The following is a 17,219-nucleotide window of genomic DNA, read 5'->3' as shown; positions in this document are numbered from 1 at the left end:
TTGGAAATAAGATAAAGAGGTATTAATGGATTTCAACTTCTTTCTTATTAGGGAATTGTTTTTTGTCTTGAAGTAAGAGGTATGAGTGATGTACATTTTAATAACGAAGCATATACTTTTCAGCTCACCTTTTGAATTCAACAGACCTTTGACACCAACCCTGACAAGTATATTACAAGGAAGGAAAATTACAAGCCAATAGCTCATGAATGTAGACATAAAAATCCTAAGCTAAATATTACCAAATGTTTAGTGATATGAAAAAAGATAATACATCCTGGCCAGGTAGGATTTATTCCAGAAATGCAAGTTTGAATTAACGTTTGAAAATTGGTTTAATTCACCTAAGGGGCAGAAGGGTGGGAAGAACCTCTTATGACTATTTCAGTAGAAAAAGCATATGATAAAATTTATTAGTCATAATAAACAATGTGCAAAGTAGGAATAGAAGGAAACTTCCTTAATTTTATCTACTAACATACTGAATGGTGAATTATTGGATACTTTTCCTCTTGAGATCAGGAACGAGAAAGGATATCCATTCTCCGCTTTATTCAGTAGGGTGGGGCCTAACCAGTTCAGTAAGGCAAGAAAATGAAATAAACAGTATAAAGGTGGCAAAAGAAGAAACAAAATTATATTTACTCACAGATGACATGATAGTATATGTGAAAAATCCAAAAGAATTTACAAGTCTTTGGAATTCACAGGTGAATGCAGTAAGGTCAATATATAAAAATATAGCACATGAAGAAACTCATTTGGAAAATAGAGACAGTGTGGTTGTTTGAAAGGCCACAGCCTATGCTTTGACTCTGTTCTTCGGAATTGCAGCATCTTCTTTTCTGTTGGATTTGTTACTTCATTCCACTGGTTTCATTTTTAACAGATTTTCTTCTCTTTTATCACAACTCTGTTCTTTTGAAAATACAGATGTCCCTTGCTATTCATACTCTTACTTTCTAAACTCTGGAATCAAATAGATTCAAATACTGAGCAGTATTTGGATTCATATAGTTCATTGTTTCTAAGACATTTTGCTTTCACTTTTTAACACCAGAATATCTTACGGTATTGGTGCTCATGGTTATAATTGGCACCCTTTTTGTCTTTAATAGCGGTTTATTATCATAATGTGTTTCATAGTGATGTCTTGAGCTCAATGAAATATGTTAGCTGATGTTCTGTTTGTACAGAAGGAGTTTCTAGATAAAACAAGGAAGTGGGATACTTTTAAAGGAATCTTGTCATATACTTTTATTTACTTTGCATCACCACTTCTTACTTAGCCTGATATTAGTTAATAAGTATACTTTGAAAAAGGAGTATACTGAAATTAAGGAATGCTGAATTAAACAGATTGCATTACATGGGTTTCTTTACTTCAGGCTCTCTCACAACTTTTATGGTAATAGACATTTTGAAACTAGAAGATAGGGTTATGATATTCGTTACTTCCAACTTATTTGAGTATAGAAATCTTTTTGGTCACAACTTTTCAACTTGTCTTGGAACCCTTGTGAAGAAAAGTTTAGGAGACACTCAAACTCTGTCTTTAGCATATAATGTTGTGTTTCTCTCTTTATGAAGTTACTGTCTAATCCTTGTACAATCCTGCAGTTTAACATTGTGTAGTATGGTAAGGTAGCATGGGAGAAATTTGCCTCTAGTATTACAGAGAACAGTGACTGAAGTCAGACTGCAAAGTAACTCTAGATTTACTCCATATTTTACTGAATGCAACAATTTCATTATTTGTTAGTGATGTCAGGGTATTACTTTTCATTATATAAGAAAATTACCAGATTTGATATATGTCAAGTATTATAAAGAACTTTTATTTTTAAACATCATCTGCATTGCATGCAACCAGTATAATAGTATTCTAAGCTTTTTTTTTTTTTTTTAAGTTTATTTATTTTGAGGGGGGTGGGGAGAGAACAAGGTATGGGGGCAGAGAGAGAAAGAGGGAGAGAGAGAACCCCAAGCAGGCTCCACACTGCCTGCAGAGTCCGATGCAGGGCTCAAACTCATAACTGTGAGATCATGACCTGAGCCAAAATCAGGAGTTGGTCACTGAGCCACCCAGGCACCCCAACAGTATTCTAGATTTGTTTCACATGGAGGCTAAAACATTCTTGAATACTTAGAACAGCGATGAATTGCCTATTCTTTGTGATGTTCCCTAATCTAACTGTATGATAGATGATTAGAAAATAGTGTCTGCTTGTTACTTCTCTAATAGACCTGGATGTTTACATTTTACTAGCTAAAATGGTGGGATCTTTTTCTCATTGATAATCTTGTTTGTGTAGTTCCTTTAACCTCTTTTAGGTCATGAACTCCCTTAACTCTTTGGAAACTTTTTTTCCTCTGGAAAGTTACACTGTTCACACATATGGTTCCATGTTTAGTTTTTATAACATTCATGGATTTCCCTTAAGGGATCTCTAAACTCCTAAGAACCAGTAACTAACCACTCCATTGAACCTACAACTTTTTGCTTTTGAAGGATAAAAAAGGTAGCCTGTACAGTTTATTTTCTTGAGTTGACCCTTGTGTGGAAAAGATTGTCCATCCTGATCTATCATCATTTCAGTTTAATTTGGTGCAAAAGTGTTCATTGAGTATTGACTACGTGCCCTGGCACTGTTTTAGGCACTGAAGATAGAGTGATAAACCAAGCCAAACATCCCTACCCTCATGGAATGAATTTTTGAATTTGTAAGGACGTTAGATGCCATCAACTTAAACATTCTCATTTTAGAGATGAGCAAGCTGAGGCCCCAAAAAAGTGCTTAAAGTTAACCAGGGTCTCATAATTATTGGTAATAAGGTTTAGGTACTAGAAAAAGCACAAAGAGGAGAAAAACATGGTTTTGTAGACAGGGAGAGAGACACATAAATTAATATATCATCAGATGATTTTTATTAAATATTTGAGTAACTGTAGGAATAAATTTCATGGAAGGATCTGGGTAGAAGAAATAAATGATTAGGGCTTTGTGACTATATCACGTCAGTGTTTTTTTCTTGATTTGAAGTTTTTGTATGTTCTTTTTTTCTATAGGTATATTCTGTTAATTTTTTTATTTTATAGTTTAAGCCTCATTCATACCCTTCCTTTCAAATCGCTAAATGTGCTTTAGTTATTATATGTATATAATACATTTATTTCAATGTACTGAATTTTGACAAAAGTGTTTTAAAATTGAGTTTTATAGAAAACAAGATAGGTAATCATGAATGCTTGGTACATTTTTTAAGAAACTGAATTTGTATTGGTAGGTGTTGTCTACATCTACTGGCCTAACTAAAACAGTATATAATCCAGCTGCTTTGAAGGCTGCACAGAAAACCTTACTTGTTTCCACCTCTGCAGTTGATAATAATGAAGCACAGAAAAAAAAACAGGTAAATACAGTTAGCAGTGTACAAAATTTGCATGTAGGAAAGCTTTTCTGTGTGTGTGTGTGTATGTGTGTGTGTGTGTGTATATATATATATATATATTTTTTTTTTTTTTTTTTAAGGCTTATCACAAAATAGAGCTAAAAGAAAAGTGTATGTTGGCTGCCACTGAACTTTTATTTTTCATTGTATAGCAGTAAATATTAATTTGGGGAGGGGGACAAAAGGTTCTCTTGATTGGTCTTAGAAACTTACATACATAGTTAACTTTTGCATACCAAAACTTTGCATTTAATTGTTATTGCCAAGCTTCTGCATCCACAACCATTTGTCTCCTCTGGAATATCTGTTTATCAGAACAATAAACAGTAAGTATACTAGTGATATTTTGATATCTTTCTCTAGGAGGCACTGAAACTTCAGCAGGATGTAAGGAAAAGGAAACAAGAAATTTTAGAAAAGCACATTGAAACACAGAAGGTAAAATATTTAAGCTAGATTTGGCAAAATATAGATGTTATAATTTTGAGTAAATTTAATCTCACACTATATAGTTACTTTTAAGAAACTTTAAATTGATAAGGGTAACACTGAAATGTATATAAATGATAATGTGTATGTCAGTTGATTAATGTGTATTGGGGATGAAGAGCATACATTAAATGGTGAACTGGGGATTATACTGGTTTAAAGGAACTGTGGTGGCTGGTGAAGTAGAAATAAGGAATGTTTATCCAGATACGCTGCTACACAGTAGTTTGTCAACAGATAGTGAATTTGGAAACTTTTTCTCAGTGTTGAGATATGTACCTTTCTTTAATTTTCTTGGGATCCTCTACTTTTGTGTTGTCCAGTGGGGTAGCTAATAGCTACAACCAACTTTTGAGAACTTGAAATGTTCCAAGTTCAAATTGATATGTGCTGTAAGTATATAAAATATAGTGGCGCCTGGGTGGCTCAGTCGGTTGAGTGTCTGACTTTGGCTCAGGTCATGATCTCACGGTTCGTGGGTTCGAGCCCCGCGTTGGGCTCTGTGCTGACAGCTCAGAGCCTGGAGCCTGTTTCAAATTCTGTGTCTCCCTCTCTCTCTGCCCCTCCCCTGTTCATGCTCTGTCTCTCTCTGTCTCAAAAATAAATAAACATTAAAAAAATTTTTTAAAAAAAATACATACCAGATTTCAAAGACCTAATACGAAGAAGAAAAGTAAAATGTCTCAATAGTTTTTGTTGAAGCTTATAACATTTTAGATATACTGAGTTTAATACAGTATTAATTAACTTTACTGGTTGGGTGTTTTTTGTTTTATGTTTTTTTATCTTTTTAATGTGGCTGCTAGAAAATGTAAAATTACTTATGTGGCTTACAGTATTTCTTTTGTACATTGTTGTTCTAGGTTATGACATTTAATTAGTGCCAATTCCTGATTATGTCTCGTAATAAAGGTTATGGCATCTCAAAATATTAAAAACACAGAAACTTTTTACATATTGGCTTAAAATGTATCTTTTCTAATTTAAATTTGGATATACAGTACTTGATAAAGAAATCACAGTACTTGACACCAAAACCTGAAGCTACCTTGACTCATAAAACCTATAATATGTGCTATCTTTCACCCCATATCACCTTGTTTATCTTTTGTTTCCTGTCCACGTTGGCGATACCATTCATACGTTAGCCAGTTTCTATTCCCTGTGACAAAGAAAGTAATTAATTGTTTTAAGATCTCATTATGTGAAGGGAACCATAAAACTTCTGTGCGTCTCTCTGGGTTGTAGACTACATTTGGAGTGGGAATACTTAGAGACCATAATACCCACAAATACATTAGAAAGTAAAAGTATTACTTTCTGAAGTATTGCTTCAAATTGACAGCTTTTCAGTTGAATTTCTTAAGGTTGTATTCTTTGAACTTACATTCTGAGAGACCAGTGGCAATGTAATTCTTCACAAAATGTGCCAAGATTAAGGCTTGAGTTCAGATAGCATCACCAAATCTGTTCTGCTGTCTTAGTGGTTGTAAGCCTTGCCATAAATATGTAAACTAAAACTAGTAGTTACTTATTTTTATATTTATTTTGCTATGTTTACTTTGTGTATCTTAGTTTTTCTCTTTTTAAAAATTTGGCAGATGTTAATTTCAAAACTAGAGAAAAACAAAGCAATGAAGTCTGAAGATAAAGCAGAAATAATGAAAACTTTAGAAGTTTTGACAAAAAATATTACCAAGTTGAAAGATGAGGTCAAAGCTGCTTCTCCTGGACGTTGTCTTCCAAAGAGTATAAAAACCAAGACTCAGGTATTTTAATTTATGTTGTTATTCATATTACTACTTACTGAAAACATTACAGTGCTGCATTGCTTAACATTGTTTTCCTTTTAGGTAATTACCTTTGCTTAAAATCTGACTGTTACATGCTAACATTTTCCCCTCCTTCATTAATTAATAGTAAATATATACAAACAAAACTCTATTCATCTTTTAAACTTTTTAGATTTCAGTTGGAAAGTCCATAATTAGAATATTTATGGATAATAATAATAATAATTAAAAAGATATCTTGAGGACAAAGTGATACAGGTACTTGAATGCTTGATGAATACTTGACAGAAGAGTTTGAACTTTGTAAGTTCATAGTCTAAAAGGTTAATAAACAAAAGTAACATTTTGACAGCATTATATAGAATTGATTAAAAGGAGGGAAATTTAGATAGATCAATCCATTAGATATAAATAAGTAAGGAAGATAATTTTACCTGATAAGCAATTTTTTTAAAACTTCAGAGTTATATAGTATTTATACTTGGTGTTGTGTATATGTACATACATGTGTAGAATCATGAGTTCATATTGATATTTCTGATTCTAATCCAACACCCCAGGGTTCTTTTCCTTCTTATTCCATATTTTACCTTTGTGTTCCCATAATGACAACTTGCTTCCCACTAACACCAATACGGTACTCATTTGCACAGTCATTTAATACATTCCAAATAGTTCCAGAATTGCTACAAGAAGTCCACTTCCAACGACTAAGTAAAAGATTCAAAATTTATTTGTATTCTTTAAAAGTTCACTGTATATTCGACTAAGGATATAGAGTCAGAACTGTGGCCTAGGATTACTTTTTTTTTTTCTTTCTGCGGTTATGTTATCAATTTGGTAAAGTTAGGTGTATTTCTATTGATAGTCTGTTTTGAACCCCTTCCCTTCATTCTTGCTGATTTAACATTATTTTGAATAAATAAAACATAAACATGATTCAAAAGTTAAACTATATAAAAAGGTATATATAGAAGACCGTTTCCCTTTGATTCCTGCCACTCTGTTCCCATTCTTCCCTCCCTCTTGGCGTGTATGTATTCTTTCCTACATAAAAGCATACTGTATAGCGCTCATTAACACTTTGGGTTTTTTTGTTTTTCTTTTCCCAGTTATTTCCTGAAAATTAGTTCATATGAGTCCATAGAAACCTCACTTTGGCTTCTGTACGGAAAATGAATTATAGGGAAATCAGCGGAAGTAGGAACAAATTAGGAAGCTATTGTAGGAGTGTAGACCAGACATGATTGATGGCTTGGACTAGGGCTGTAGGACTGGATGGAGATAGAGAAGGAATGTATGGATTAAATGGGAATTTATAAAAGTTCTTTGTAAAAAAAAAATATATATATATGTATATCTCTCTCTCTATATATATGTGTGTGTATATATATATATATAAATACAGAAACTATTATATATATAAGTAATATATATATTAAAAAACATTTTTTATTAAAAAACATTTTATAAATGTAGGATATGAATTATTGTCATTTAAATTACCATTTTCTAGATGCAGAAAGAATTGCTTGATACAGAACTGGATTTATATAAGAAGATGCAAGCTGGAGAAGAAGTCACTGAACTTAGGAGAAAGTATACGGAATTACAGCTGGAAGTACGTTTCACCACAACTACCCAGTATGCTAAAGATGAGCAGATGTAGTAGGCATGGTGGTCAATTTGAAAATGTATCCCCTCATCCTAATCAATAATTGTTGGTAGTCTCTGACAAATACAGGAAAGAGAGAAGAAGTTAGCAAATGTTTCAGACCTGGTAGATAAAATCGTTCATTTAATGAGGGGTGGCAGCAGTTCTACCTCTACACCCAAGTCCCTCTACTTCTAGTAAGTTTGGTTCTTTTTCTAGCTCTCCTCCCTGAGACCAAAATCTATTAAAGCCTTTTCAGGTATTCTTTCAAGAGATCTTCTGTACATATATAGGCATATTATATTAAATTGCTATACGGCCCAGACTTTTACTGGAGAACTGTATTGAAAACATGCTTACTTAAGTTTTGCCTATAGATGGTGCTGTGGATGTTTATAAAGGAAAATAAACTACTTTCTTCTCTAGTTTAGCTATATGATTATTTTTTGTAAGAAAAATCTAGTGACATTATGAAATTATTACAAATTAGCATTTTGTAACATTTAGCAAAAAGATGTTTAAAATTAAATGTAAAAATGTTTACATTTTGAAGTACAGAGACATTAATGCCATCAATGTAATTGGTACTTGCCTATATTTATCATCGTTTGATGCCACAGTTAGCATTTTTTTATGGTTCAGGTTATTTTGCTTCATCTGAGAATTATGGGGTTTTTTCCCAAATTTGTTAGCACCCTGGTGATTTTTTTTTCTGACCTAGGACAGATCTGAATTTAGTACTGGCGTCCAGGTATTAACGTTAACAGACTTCACATTTAGCAGCCACTTTGCTTGTATTAAAGCTCTGTCTTGTTTGTCATAGGAAATCATAGGATGGCCTCTAACCCTGTGTACATCTTACGTTCTCTGGAAAGTTGGTAGGGCTGCCTGTACATCTTAGACAAGATAACAGGTTTTGAAAAACATGTATTTCTTTTATGTTAATATAGAAATTGTGTTTTCTTTATTATGGAGGATACTTGCTTGTGTTGATGGGACTTAAGCTACCACATAAAAAGTTTGGGCGCATAAAATTTTAGTAAATAATAGTTCTACCAGTATTCTTTATTAGTCCATGCTTTGGTTCTCTATCGTGATCTAGCTAAACACTGAATGGCATTTTCTGCTTTTCTTTTATGATCGCTAAACTTTATAGTTTGTAGTTACTATTAGCATATGCAGATATTATAATGCAGTATGTCCCGGAGTGTGTCATTTAACATGCCAGTTCCATTCTTTGTTAACAGATCTTAGTGCAAAAACTTCTAAGGCCAAATAAATTTGGAAAAGGTTAAACATTCTTTTTGCCATAGGATTTCTTAGAGGTTTTTAATTTGTGAATCCTTAAATATACATAATCAGTATTCTATATTGCTCAAATTTATTTGTCCATGGACCCCCTTTTTCAGGCAACATTTTGAGAGAGTATTCCTCAGAGCATGCTTTTGTATATGCTACTCCCATTATGAACATTAATCCTTGACCTGTGAAGTTTATTATTTGGATTTTAGGTTATTACTTTAGCTAATGTTAATTAAGATGAATTGTCTTGAGATGAAGAAACAAATATTAATACTTGAAAAGATCTGTCATTGGTGCCTGCTTGACATTTCCACTTGGATATCTCACATCCTCAGACTCCCCCTTGTTCAGAATTGAGCTTATCTTGCCCCTAAATTCCATCTACACAGTTACACAAACCAGAAATCTGGGAATCTTCATTGATTCCTCCCTTTCCTTTATTATCCATATCTAAGTAGTTACCAAGTGTTATACGTGTTACTTCCAAGTATGTCATAAATATGTTTTCTTCTCTCTTACTCGTATTGCCACCAGTGTAGACATAGCTTCCATCCTCAGTTGTTGGGGCTACGTTAGTAGCCTACCAACTGCTTTCCCAGCTTATTCTCATCTTTCTTCTACTATGTTCTTAAAACTAGCAAGAATAACATTGTAAATACTGATTTATTGTATCACTCTACTTCTCTACTTAAAATGTTTTCACTGGTTTTCATGGCTCTTAGGACAAAAATAAAAATCTTTAATTTAGTGATCCTTAAAATTTTTCATGATCTGGTTCTGCTTATCTCTGTGGCCTCATTTCTTCGTCCCATGTGGTCCAGTTACACTGGATTTCCTGTATTTTTGAGTACGGTGTTTATTTTAGCCTTGATTCCTTTGTTCATGTTGTAGCCCCTACCCCTCACCCTTACCTTGCTTGTTCTTTGTTTCTTCTTTGAGTCATTGAACACATACTAAATATCTACAGTCTGCCAGCTGCCATTGTAAGTGCTAGGGATCAGGTGGAGAATAAAACAAGGAAAAAATATCCTCATGGATATTCTAGCATATTTATTGAAGATCTTGAATGTTCTGTTCAAGTCTTTAAGTAAAGCATTTCCTTACTTTTTTAATTACTTCTCATTAATATAATTAAATAACTTGGTTGCCAAATGTCTCTTTACCCCTCTAGGATTTGAGTTTCAGGAAGGTAAGGACTCGAGCATAGGAAGTGCTCTTTAAATATTTGTGGAATGAAGGAACGGTGTGCTTTTCATGTGGAGTACTGTGGTGGAATAGAAGTTAAACATGCTACATTGGTTGTATGATGATGTTAGTGTAAGTGACCAAAGTGATAATTTGAGATAATTATACCTACTGAAGCCACCAGGCAAATAAATAGACACACTGTATTCAAAGGTCCTAAGTGGAAAAATTAATTTATTGTATATTAATTATGTATCTATGTATTAAGCTAGTGAAGTAACATTTTCATACCGTGTATTATTTGGAAATCAAGAATTGCTGGTCATCTAATGATACAATCTGAGATCTTGGAAAATAACGAACTTAGAAAAAGGCACATTTAACAATTTTAAACATGACTTAAATATTACTTTGTTTGTTTTCTAAATGCATTAGCTACCTAAGTTTACGCTCACTTTAAAAACTAAAGCCTTAAATTATGATACCCTTTTCTAAGCCAGTATTTGAATATGATATCAGATTGTATAAAAGTTTGATAGAGTATGTATAACGTGTGGCTTGTGTTAGAAATTGTGGCATTTAACTTGTGTGTCTATAATCTCTTCAAGGCTGCAAAACGAGGGATTCTTTCATCTGGTCGGGGTAGAGGAATTCACTCAAGAGGTCGAGGTGCAGCTCACGGCCGAGGCAGGGGTCGAGGTCGAGGTCGAGGTGTGCCTGGTCATGCTGTGGTGGATCATCGTCCCAGGGCATTGGAAATTTCTGCATTTACAGAGAGTGATAGAGAAGATCTTCTTCCTCATTTTGCGGTACTTTCTTACTGTCCAACAAAACAAGTACTGATAGTCATTGTTGGGGATAATGATTAAAGGAGAAATTATGAAAATGATGAGTAATTTAATCCCATTAATCTGACCAAAGGGTTTGATTAATCTATAATTATCTTTTGTTAATTATTTAAAAAGCAGACATATTTTTGTTTGTTTATTATCTGGAAGAAACATTACCATTCTTAACACCTCGTAGGCCTTCAGATACTGTGAAATGAATGATTTAAACTTTGCTATCGCAGAGGGAAAAGTTCAGTAGTTTAGTGTCATTTGATACTTTTAAGGGAAAATTTAACATATGTAAGCCATCCAGATTTTTTAAAATTACGATGGAATTTTATTTGTTAATACTGTATTCTTGATCTAGCTGACCTTAGAAATGAAGCAAGATGAAATTTTGATATATGATCTTGAAGTTGCCTTAGTCAGTGCCAGGGTATACAGTCTAATACAGACTGACTGACTTATGAGAAAGGAGAATGAGATTCTAGTCCTGGCTAAGCCATTATTTAACTTGGACTTCCTGGGATCCATTTGGCTCATGTGCAGAATGGAAATTATATTTGTTTAAAGGCCGTTTCAACTTAAACGTTGTGATTAGTGGTATCCCAAAGGTTAGTTACTAAGCATCAGTCATGCCCTCAGGCCTATAGTAATTGCTCTGGAGATATGTAGGAAATAACCAGTTCTTTACCTTCCAAAGATTTTATATATATTATTTTAACACAGATAAGTTAAAGTAAATTATAAACATAATTTGTGGCATAATCAAGTTACATTTATTAAAAACTGTAAGTAGTAACTTAGAGAAGTATCTTTTACACAGGCATATGATCGGAAAAGGATAGTAGAAAATTTCATAAGGCAGTAAAACTGGAACTTAGATCTTGAAGGATCAATAAGCTTACAGAAATGATTAAATCTTTTTGGAAATTCAGATTTATATGTTTGACAGTCACATTCTAAGCTGTTAACAGAAGTTACAAAGGTGAAACTATACTTTGTTGGGACATAGAGAGTTACTGAAAAAAGTGGTATATGTTTATGAAATTACTAAAATTAATATTTAAGGAAGAGGAGTCTGGAAAGTCCAAATTTAGTAGTGGTAATGCACATTTAAAAATGATCAGTCTTTAAGAATGCAGGTTTAAAGTGTAGTTCTCTGTCTCAACCTGGAATTTGAACCTGTGGCAAGTAACAGAAAAGAACCTACATTTTCATAGGACTGTTGACTGTTACAAATTGTGATTAACGAAATGCTTTCTTTAATTTACCCACTGGGCCTGGTGGTGGTGGTGGTGGCAGTAGTAGTGGTAGTAGTAGTAATAAAAATCATAGGGCATTTATTTCGTGTCAGATATTATTCTGAGTGCTTTATATAATTCAATATATTATGAATTATTTCAACAACTCTCTGAGGTAGGTGCCTTTATTATGCCCACTTTAGAGATGAAGATGAAGCATGAAGAGATTATGTAACTTGTTCAAGTTCACAAAGCTAGTACCTGACAGAACAGATTCTAGAGTCCATTATCTTCATAGAAATTTTCAATATAGAGTGTGTGCGTGTGTATTTAACGAGATTATAATTATAATTTTATTTTGGGGTAAAAAAGAAGAAAGGTATTAGTGATGATATATAAAGGACTAGAAATTTATATGATAAAGGTTGTTTGTAGAAAAATCTTTCTACATATGGAAAAAATAAAATCCAGCAAACCAGAAGCAAGCATTGTTTAACATGTTTAACTCTTTATAAGAGTGTGGTGTAGAGGAGTATGTGTTAAGAGTGAAAGCAGGGTCAGTTTGAATGTTAAACTTAAAAGACCTGGACTCTTCTGGTATTTAACTGAATTACTTTGGGAAAATTATTTAAATTCTGACTCTTTTTATTTGCACCATCTTTAAATTGAGAACGGCACACACAAAAATATGAATTCTGAGGATTCAATATTCTGTTTTAGAAAGAAGGTGGCACGTTATGGGATTGGAATAATGAGTGTACAAGGAAAGGCAATAAGGAAACCCAGTGTTTGACGCTCTTTCGTTGATTTAAAGCACAGTTCAATCAAGTATAAGTTTCCCTAATTCTAAAAAGTGTAGAATTGTAAACAGGACTACTCTTTATCTTGTAACATCAAGTACTAAATTAATTATTCATCTTTTTTTCTGTTAATCACCATGAATTGTTATATATTCTGGGTTACATTTATTGGTGTTTTAAAAACCATTAGGATTTTGGATGTTTCAAAATATTTATTTGGAGAAAATACTTCTTTTTAATTTAAAGCAATATGGTGAAATTGAAGATTGTCAGATTGATGACTCTTCACTTCATGCAGTAATTACATTCAAGACAAGAGCAGAAGCTGAAGCAGTAAGTATTAGAAATCTAATTTATTGAAAATTCAGATTTAAATGTTTTATAGATATTTCTTTTAAGTTTTATATAAAGGAAAACATTTTAACTTACTAGATAACTGCACTTTGACAGTAGATAGGTCATATGAATTGGAATTCATGGCCACAAAGAATGTCCTAAAGCAGTTAGTCAATTCTGTTTATAACATGATAGAATAGTTACCAAGTTGAATGTTAAGTTGTATTGTCTTGAGACACCAGCATTTCTCCTTCCTTTCTCTTTCACCTGGGATAGGGCCATCCCACTTTCCATTACGCTTTTTCTCAGCTGGCCCAGAACAAAGTCTGCTTTGGGAGAATGAGTGATGAGAGATAAGGTAGAAGCTAAGATATAATCCTGATGGCAGTCCTTCTAAGCCATCTGTCATCCGCCACTTACTAGTCCCAGTAAGCTGAACTCTAAAGAAGTGTCCCTAGCTTAGCATACCCCCAACTAGGCCTCTACAACTTTTTGCAACGTATGATATATAGCTCTAGCTTTTAGGGTCTTTATAGGAATCTTAAGCTATGTATCTTGAATTGTCTTTACAAAGAATGGTCAAGTATATGCAACCTTGTCTTTCATCTGGGTTTAAAAGATTAAAAAAAAGGAAAATGGATATGAGGTGTGGGAGATTTATAGGAAATGTTTTTAGCCTTGTGTGTTCTTTCTTCAGGATTATAGAGAGATACATGTACCATTTTGTCCTTGGAAAAATGCTGTAAGAGTTCCAAACAGTTAACCTAATGTGAATGGAAGAGTGGTATGCCTTTCAGAAGTTTTAACTTGATTGTGGTCTAAGTTAAAGTTTAAAAAAACTTTCTAAATTGATTTATCTTCTTTATAGTGAATACTCCCTGACAACACAATGATACCTTATTGGGGACCTAACCTGGTGGGAGTTGCTCTTGGGGCATTATAACCAGTAAAAGAGTGTGGGTCTGAAAAATCTTAGTTAAGCATTCAGCTGGGGCCCTGGAATAACTAGTTTTAAGATCAGTGATGTAGGAAGTGGATCATTTTATAGAATAGGAATGGATCCTAGAGTTATGTTTTTTTAAATCTCGTTTGGGTAATCTTTTCACTTAAAGATCGTTTGTGAGAGTATTATTGATGAGAGTTTAAAACTTCTTAAAACTTGTATGTATATATGTTACATTAAAAACTAAACCCTTTTTAAAATACTTTAAATTTTTTTTTTTTTTTTTTTTTTTTTGAGAGAGAGAGGAAGGAGTCAGGTACTTAACCAAAGTAAATCTTTGATCAGGTTTTTTCAAAAAGTATTATTGAGTATAAGTTAAGAATAAGCTTCCTTTAATTGATGCTTTAGTGACATTTTTCAGTGTAATGTTAGGTAGCTTGAGTATGTCTCTTTATGTTCTATTTTCTAGACAGTAGTCATAAAACAATGGTAGCTGTCATTGTTAAAACTTCTCCTTGCTTATGTGACTGAGGAATAAAAACCTCTTACCCCTGAAATAAGTATTGGAAGTTTTGCTCTTACAAGATTTATTGACATATACCTTCTTTCTTGGGTGTTGCTTTTTCCACCTCACGTGTGTGTGTGTGTGTGTGTGTGTGTGTGTGTGTGTGTAATACAATTCATGTTTTCCAAATGAATAGCAATCAATTCAAAAGACTAGGGATTAATGCATAAACAAGACTTTAACGCTGAATTATATGGAGTTTGAATATGTGACAAAATAAGTTAGATATAATAAAGAATTACCTTTTCAGAGTAAATACCATTTTAGTTGGAATTATTCAGTAGGCTGAAACGAAGAACTACCATTGCCATGATACACATTTGAAATTAAGTTATGGAAGTTGTTAAATCATAATCATTTGCTTAAACCAAAAAATTCTTAAAATTTTGTAACCTTCCTATTGTAGAAGAGAATAGAAAATTAAGTTGAAGCTGATCTTCTACAAGCAGGGTATATAGGCTAAGGCATTGGTTTTCAAACTTCTGGATATCCGGGATCATTAACGTTTAGGAATTTAAAAATTAGTGTGTTGACATAGAGGTATCAGTTTTTAATTTTATCAAGGAAAATGCGTTAAAAGTACAAACGAAATTTCATGCACCATCATCATTTTATAGAATAAATAAAATTTTAACACCAAAAATATAAGAGGATGTAAACTCAAGGTAAGTGATAAGTCTTCCCAAGGGGGAAAAAAAAATTGTCAACCTTTTTCAGTGTTTATTTCCAAATATATCATTGTTCTTACTGAACCATTGTCCTAGATGAGTGAATGAATGTCTCTGTATTTTCTATAATCCATAGATGCACAATATTTCAAAGTGAAAGTACAAAATAAGGTACACGAGACATTCAAATATGACTGAAAAGTGAGAGATTGTCCCCAAATGGATATACCAAACATAACCGTGTTAATGGACTTTAAGTTGTTTTTATTCTTTTACAGTGTAGCGGTGAATATTCTTGGTGAATATTTCTCTATGTATGTATGTGAATATGACTATAAGATATATTCTTGATAACGTTATTACTGGATGAAAGGATATATGCATTTAAAAGTTCTGAAATTGCCCACCACCCACCACCCATATAGGTTGTACCACATTTGCTTGCCCACCAAAGATGTATGCGAGTGCCTTTTCCCCATACACTTGCCATATGTGTGTACTCTGCATAGTGGTTTGCTTATGTAAAATACATGGGTACATAAGCCATCGTGAGATATCAGGCAATTTTATTTTGGTAAAAATAGCAACTCATTTCATTTTTAATACACTTTTATGATTGAAGTTGAACATTTTCGTGTTTAAATACTCTTTATTTCTGTTTCTGTCAACTATTTGTGTCATTTGCCTATTATCTTGCTGAGTTGTCTATTCTACTGATTTTTTTTTTCTGAATGAATTATGGGAATTCTTTATATACTAGAAAATTAGCTCATTAGTTCTAAACATTTTTATGAAAATTCGTAAGAATTTTATTTGATGTAAGGAATAAACTAGGTGTCTACTTGATTACATTGAGTAAAGCTAGTTTTCCCATAATTTCACCTGTAGGATGTAAGGGTACTCTTACTTAGTACTGTTCTCTTCCATTGATCAGTTTTCTTTCCATGTGCTTCTTCCTCATCTTTAATTAAGCTAAACTTTATAATATATTTTAATAGCTTTTCAAGGCTGTTGTTTGAATTCCCTCTTATTATGCCCAGCTATTATTATTCATTTTCAGAATCTTCGTGGTAGATGTTTATGTGTTTATTTTTCATATAAACTTTAGAAATTACTTACCTGGTTCTAAAAAGAAGAATACTTTATAGTAGAATTAACATCTTTATGATACTAAATACTCCTCTAGTATATCATTGTATTTCAATCCTTTTTTTATCCTCTGAGAGCATTTAAAGATTTTCTTTATATAGATTAGATATATATATATATATTTGTATGTATTTTATTTATATATAAGATGTAGGTAATATACATGTGTTGCAGATTATATAATATAAAATATATATAAACAATATGTATAATTTCTTTGTATAGGTAAATATATTAGTAGTTCTCCCCAATCATTTAACTTAAAGTTACTTTAAATGAGGTATTTTTTCCATTGTATTTTCTCTTGATTGTTTGTATGTAGAAAAACTATTTGTTTTTATTAAATATGTAACTGTGGTTTTACCAAATTATCTTTTGATAGTTTTATATTTTGTTCTTTTGGGTTTGTCAAGTATTCATTCAATCATAACACTAAGTAATGGTAGTTTTACCTTCGTCTTTCATGTTTATAACTTCTTACTTTGTGTTGTTTAATTGTTAGTACCTTCAGAAAAATGTTATTCAATAGGGCCACCTGGATGGCTCAGTTGGTTAAGTGTCTGACTTCAGTTCAGGTCATAATCTCACAGTTCGTGAGTTTGAGCCCTGCGTTGGCCTCTGTGCTGACAGCTCAGAGCCTGGAGCCTGCTTCGGATTTTGTGTCTCTCTCTCTGTCCCTCTCCTGCTCGCTTGCTCTCTCTCTCTCTCTCTCTCTCTCTCTCTCTCTCAAAAATAAATAAACATTAAAATAAAAAAACCTTAAAAAAATAAAAAAAGAAAAATGTTAAATAACAGTAGTAGTAGTAGT

At 32.7% G+C, this 17,219-nt stretch overlaps 1 protein-coding gene across 12 annotated transcripts in view; it reads left to right on the top strand.

Annotated features, from left to right (window-relative positions):
- The window catches only part of RBM26 (RNA binding motif protein 26), an 82,749-nt gene that overhangs the window by 53,524 nt on the left and 12,006 nt on the right, over positions 1–17,219 (top strand). For all 12 annotated transcript variants that reach the window (XM_049647123.1, XM_049647122.1, XM_049647128.1 and 9 more), the window contains 6 exons: positions 3,289–3,414; positions 3,817–3,891; positions 5,544–5,711; positions 7,252–7,356; positions 10,485–10,685; positions 12,997–13,083. In XM_049647123.1, the coding sequence (XP_049503080.1) occupies positions 3,289–3,414; positions 3,817–3,891; positions 5,544–5,711; positions 7,252–7,356; positions 10,485–10,685; positions 12,997–13,083 (762 nt within the window). The remainder of the gene's footprint in view (positions 1–3,288; positions 3,415–3,816; positions 3,892–5,543; positions 5,712–7,251; positions 7,357–10,484; positions 10,686–12,996; positions 13,084–17,219) is intronic.

Source organism: Panthera uncia (genome assembly GCF_023721935.1).
Source record: "Panthera uncia isolate 11264 chromosome A1 unlocalized genomic scaffold, Puncia_PCG_1.0 HiC_scaffold_16, whole genome shotgun sequence".
NCBI classification, from domain to species: domain Eukaryota; kingdom Metazoa; phylum Chordata; class Mammalia; order Carnivora; family Felidae; genus Panthera; species Panthera uncia.
This window is presented reverse-complemented; position numbering and strand designations above follow the sequence as displayed.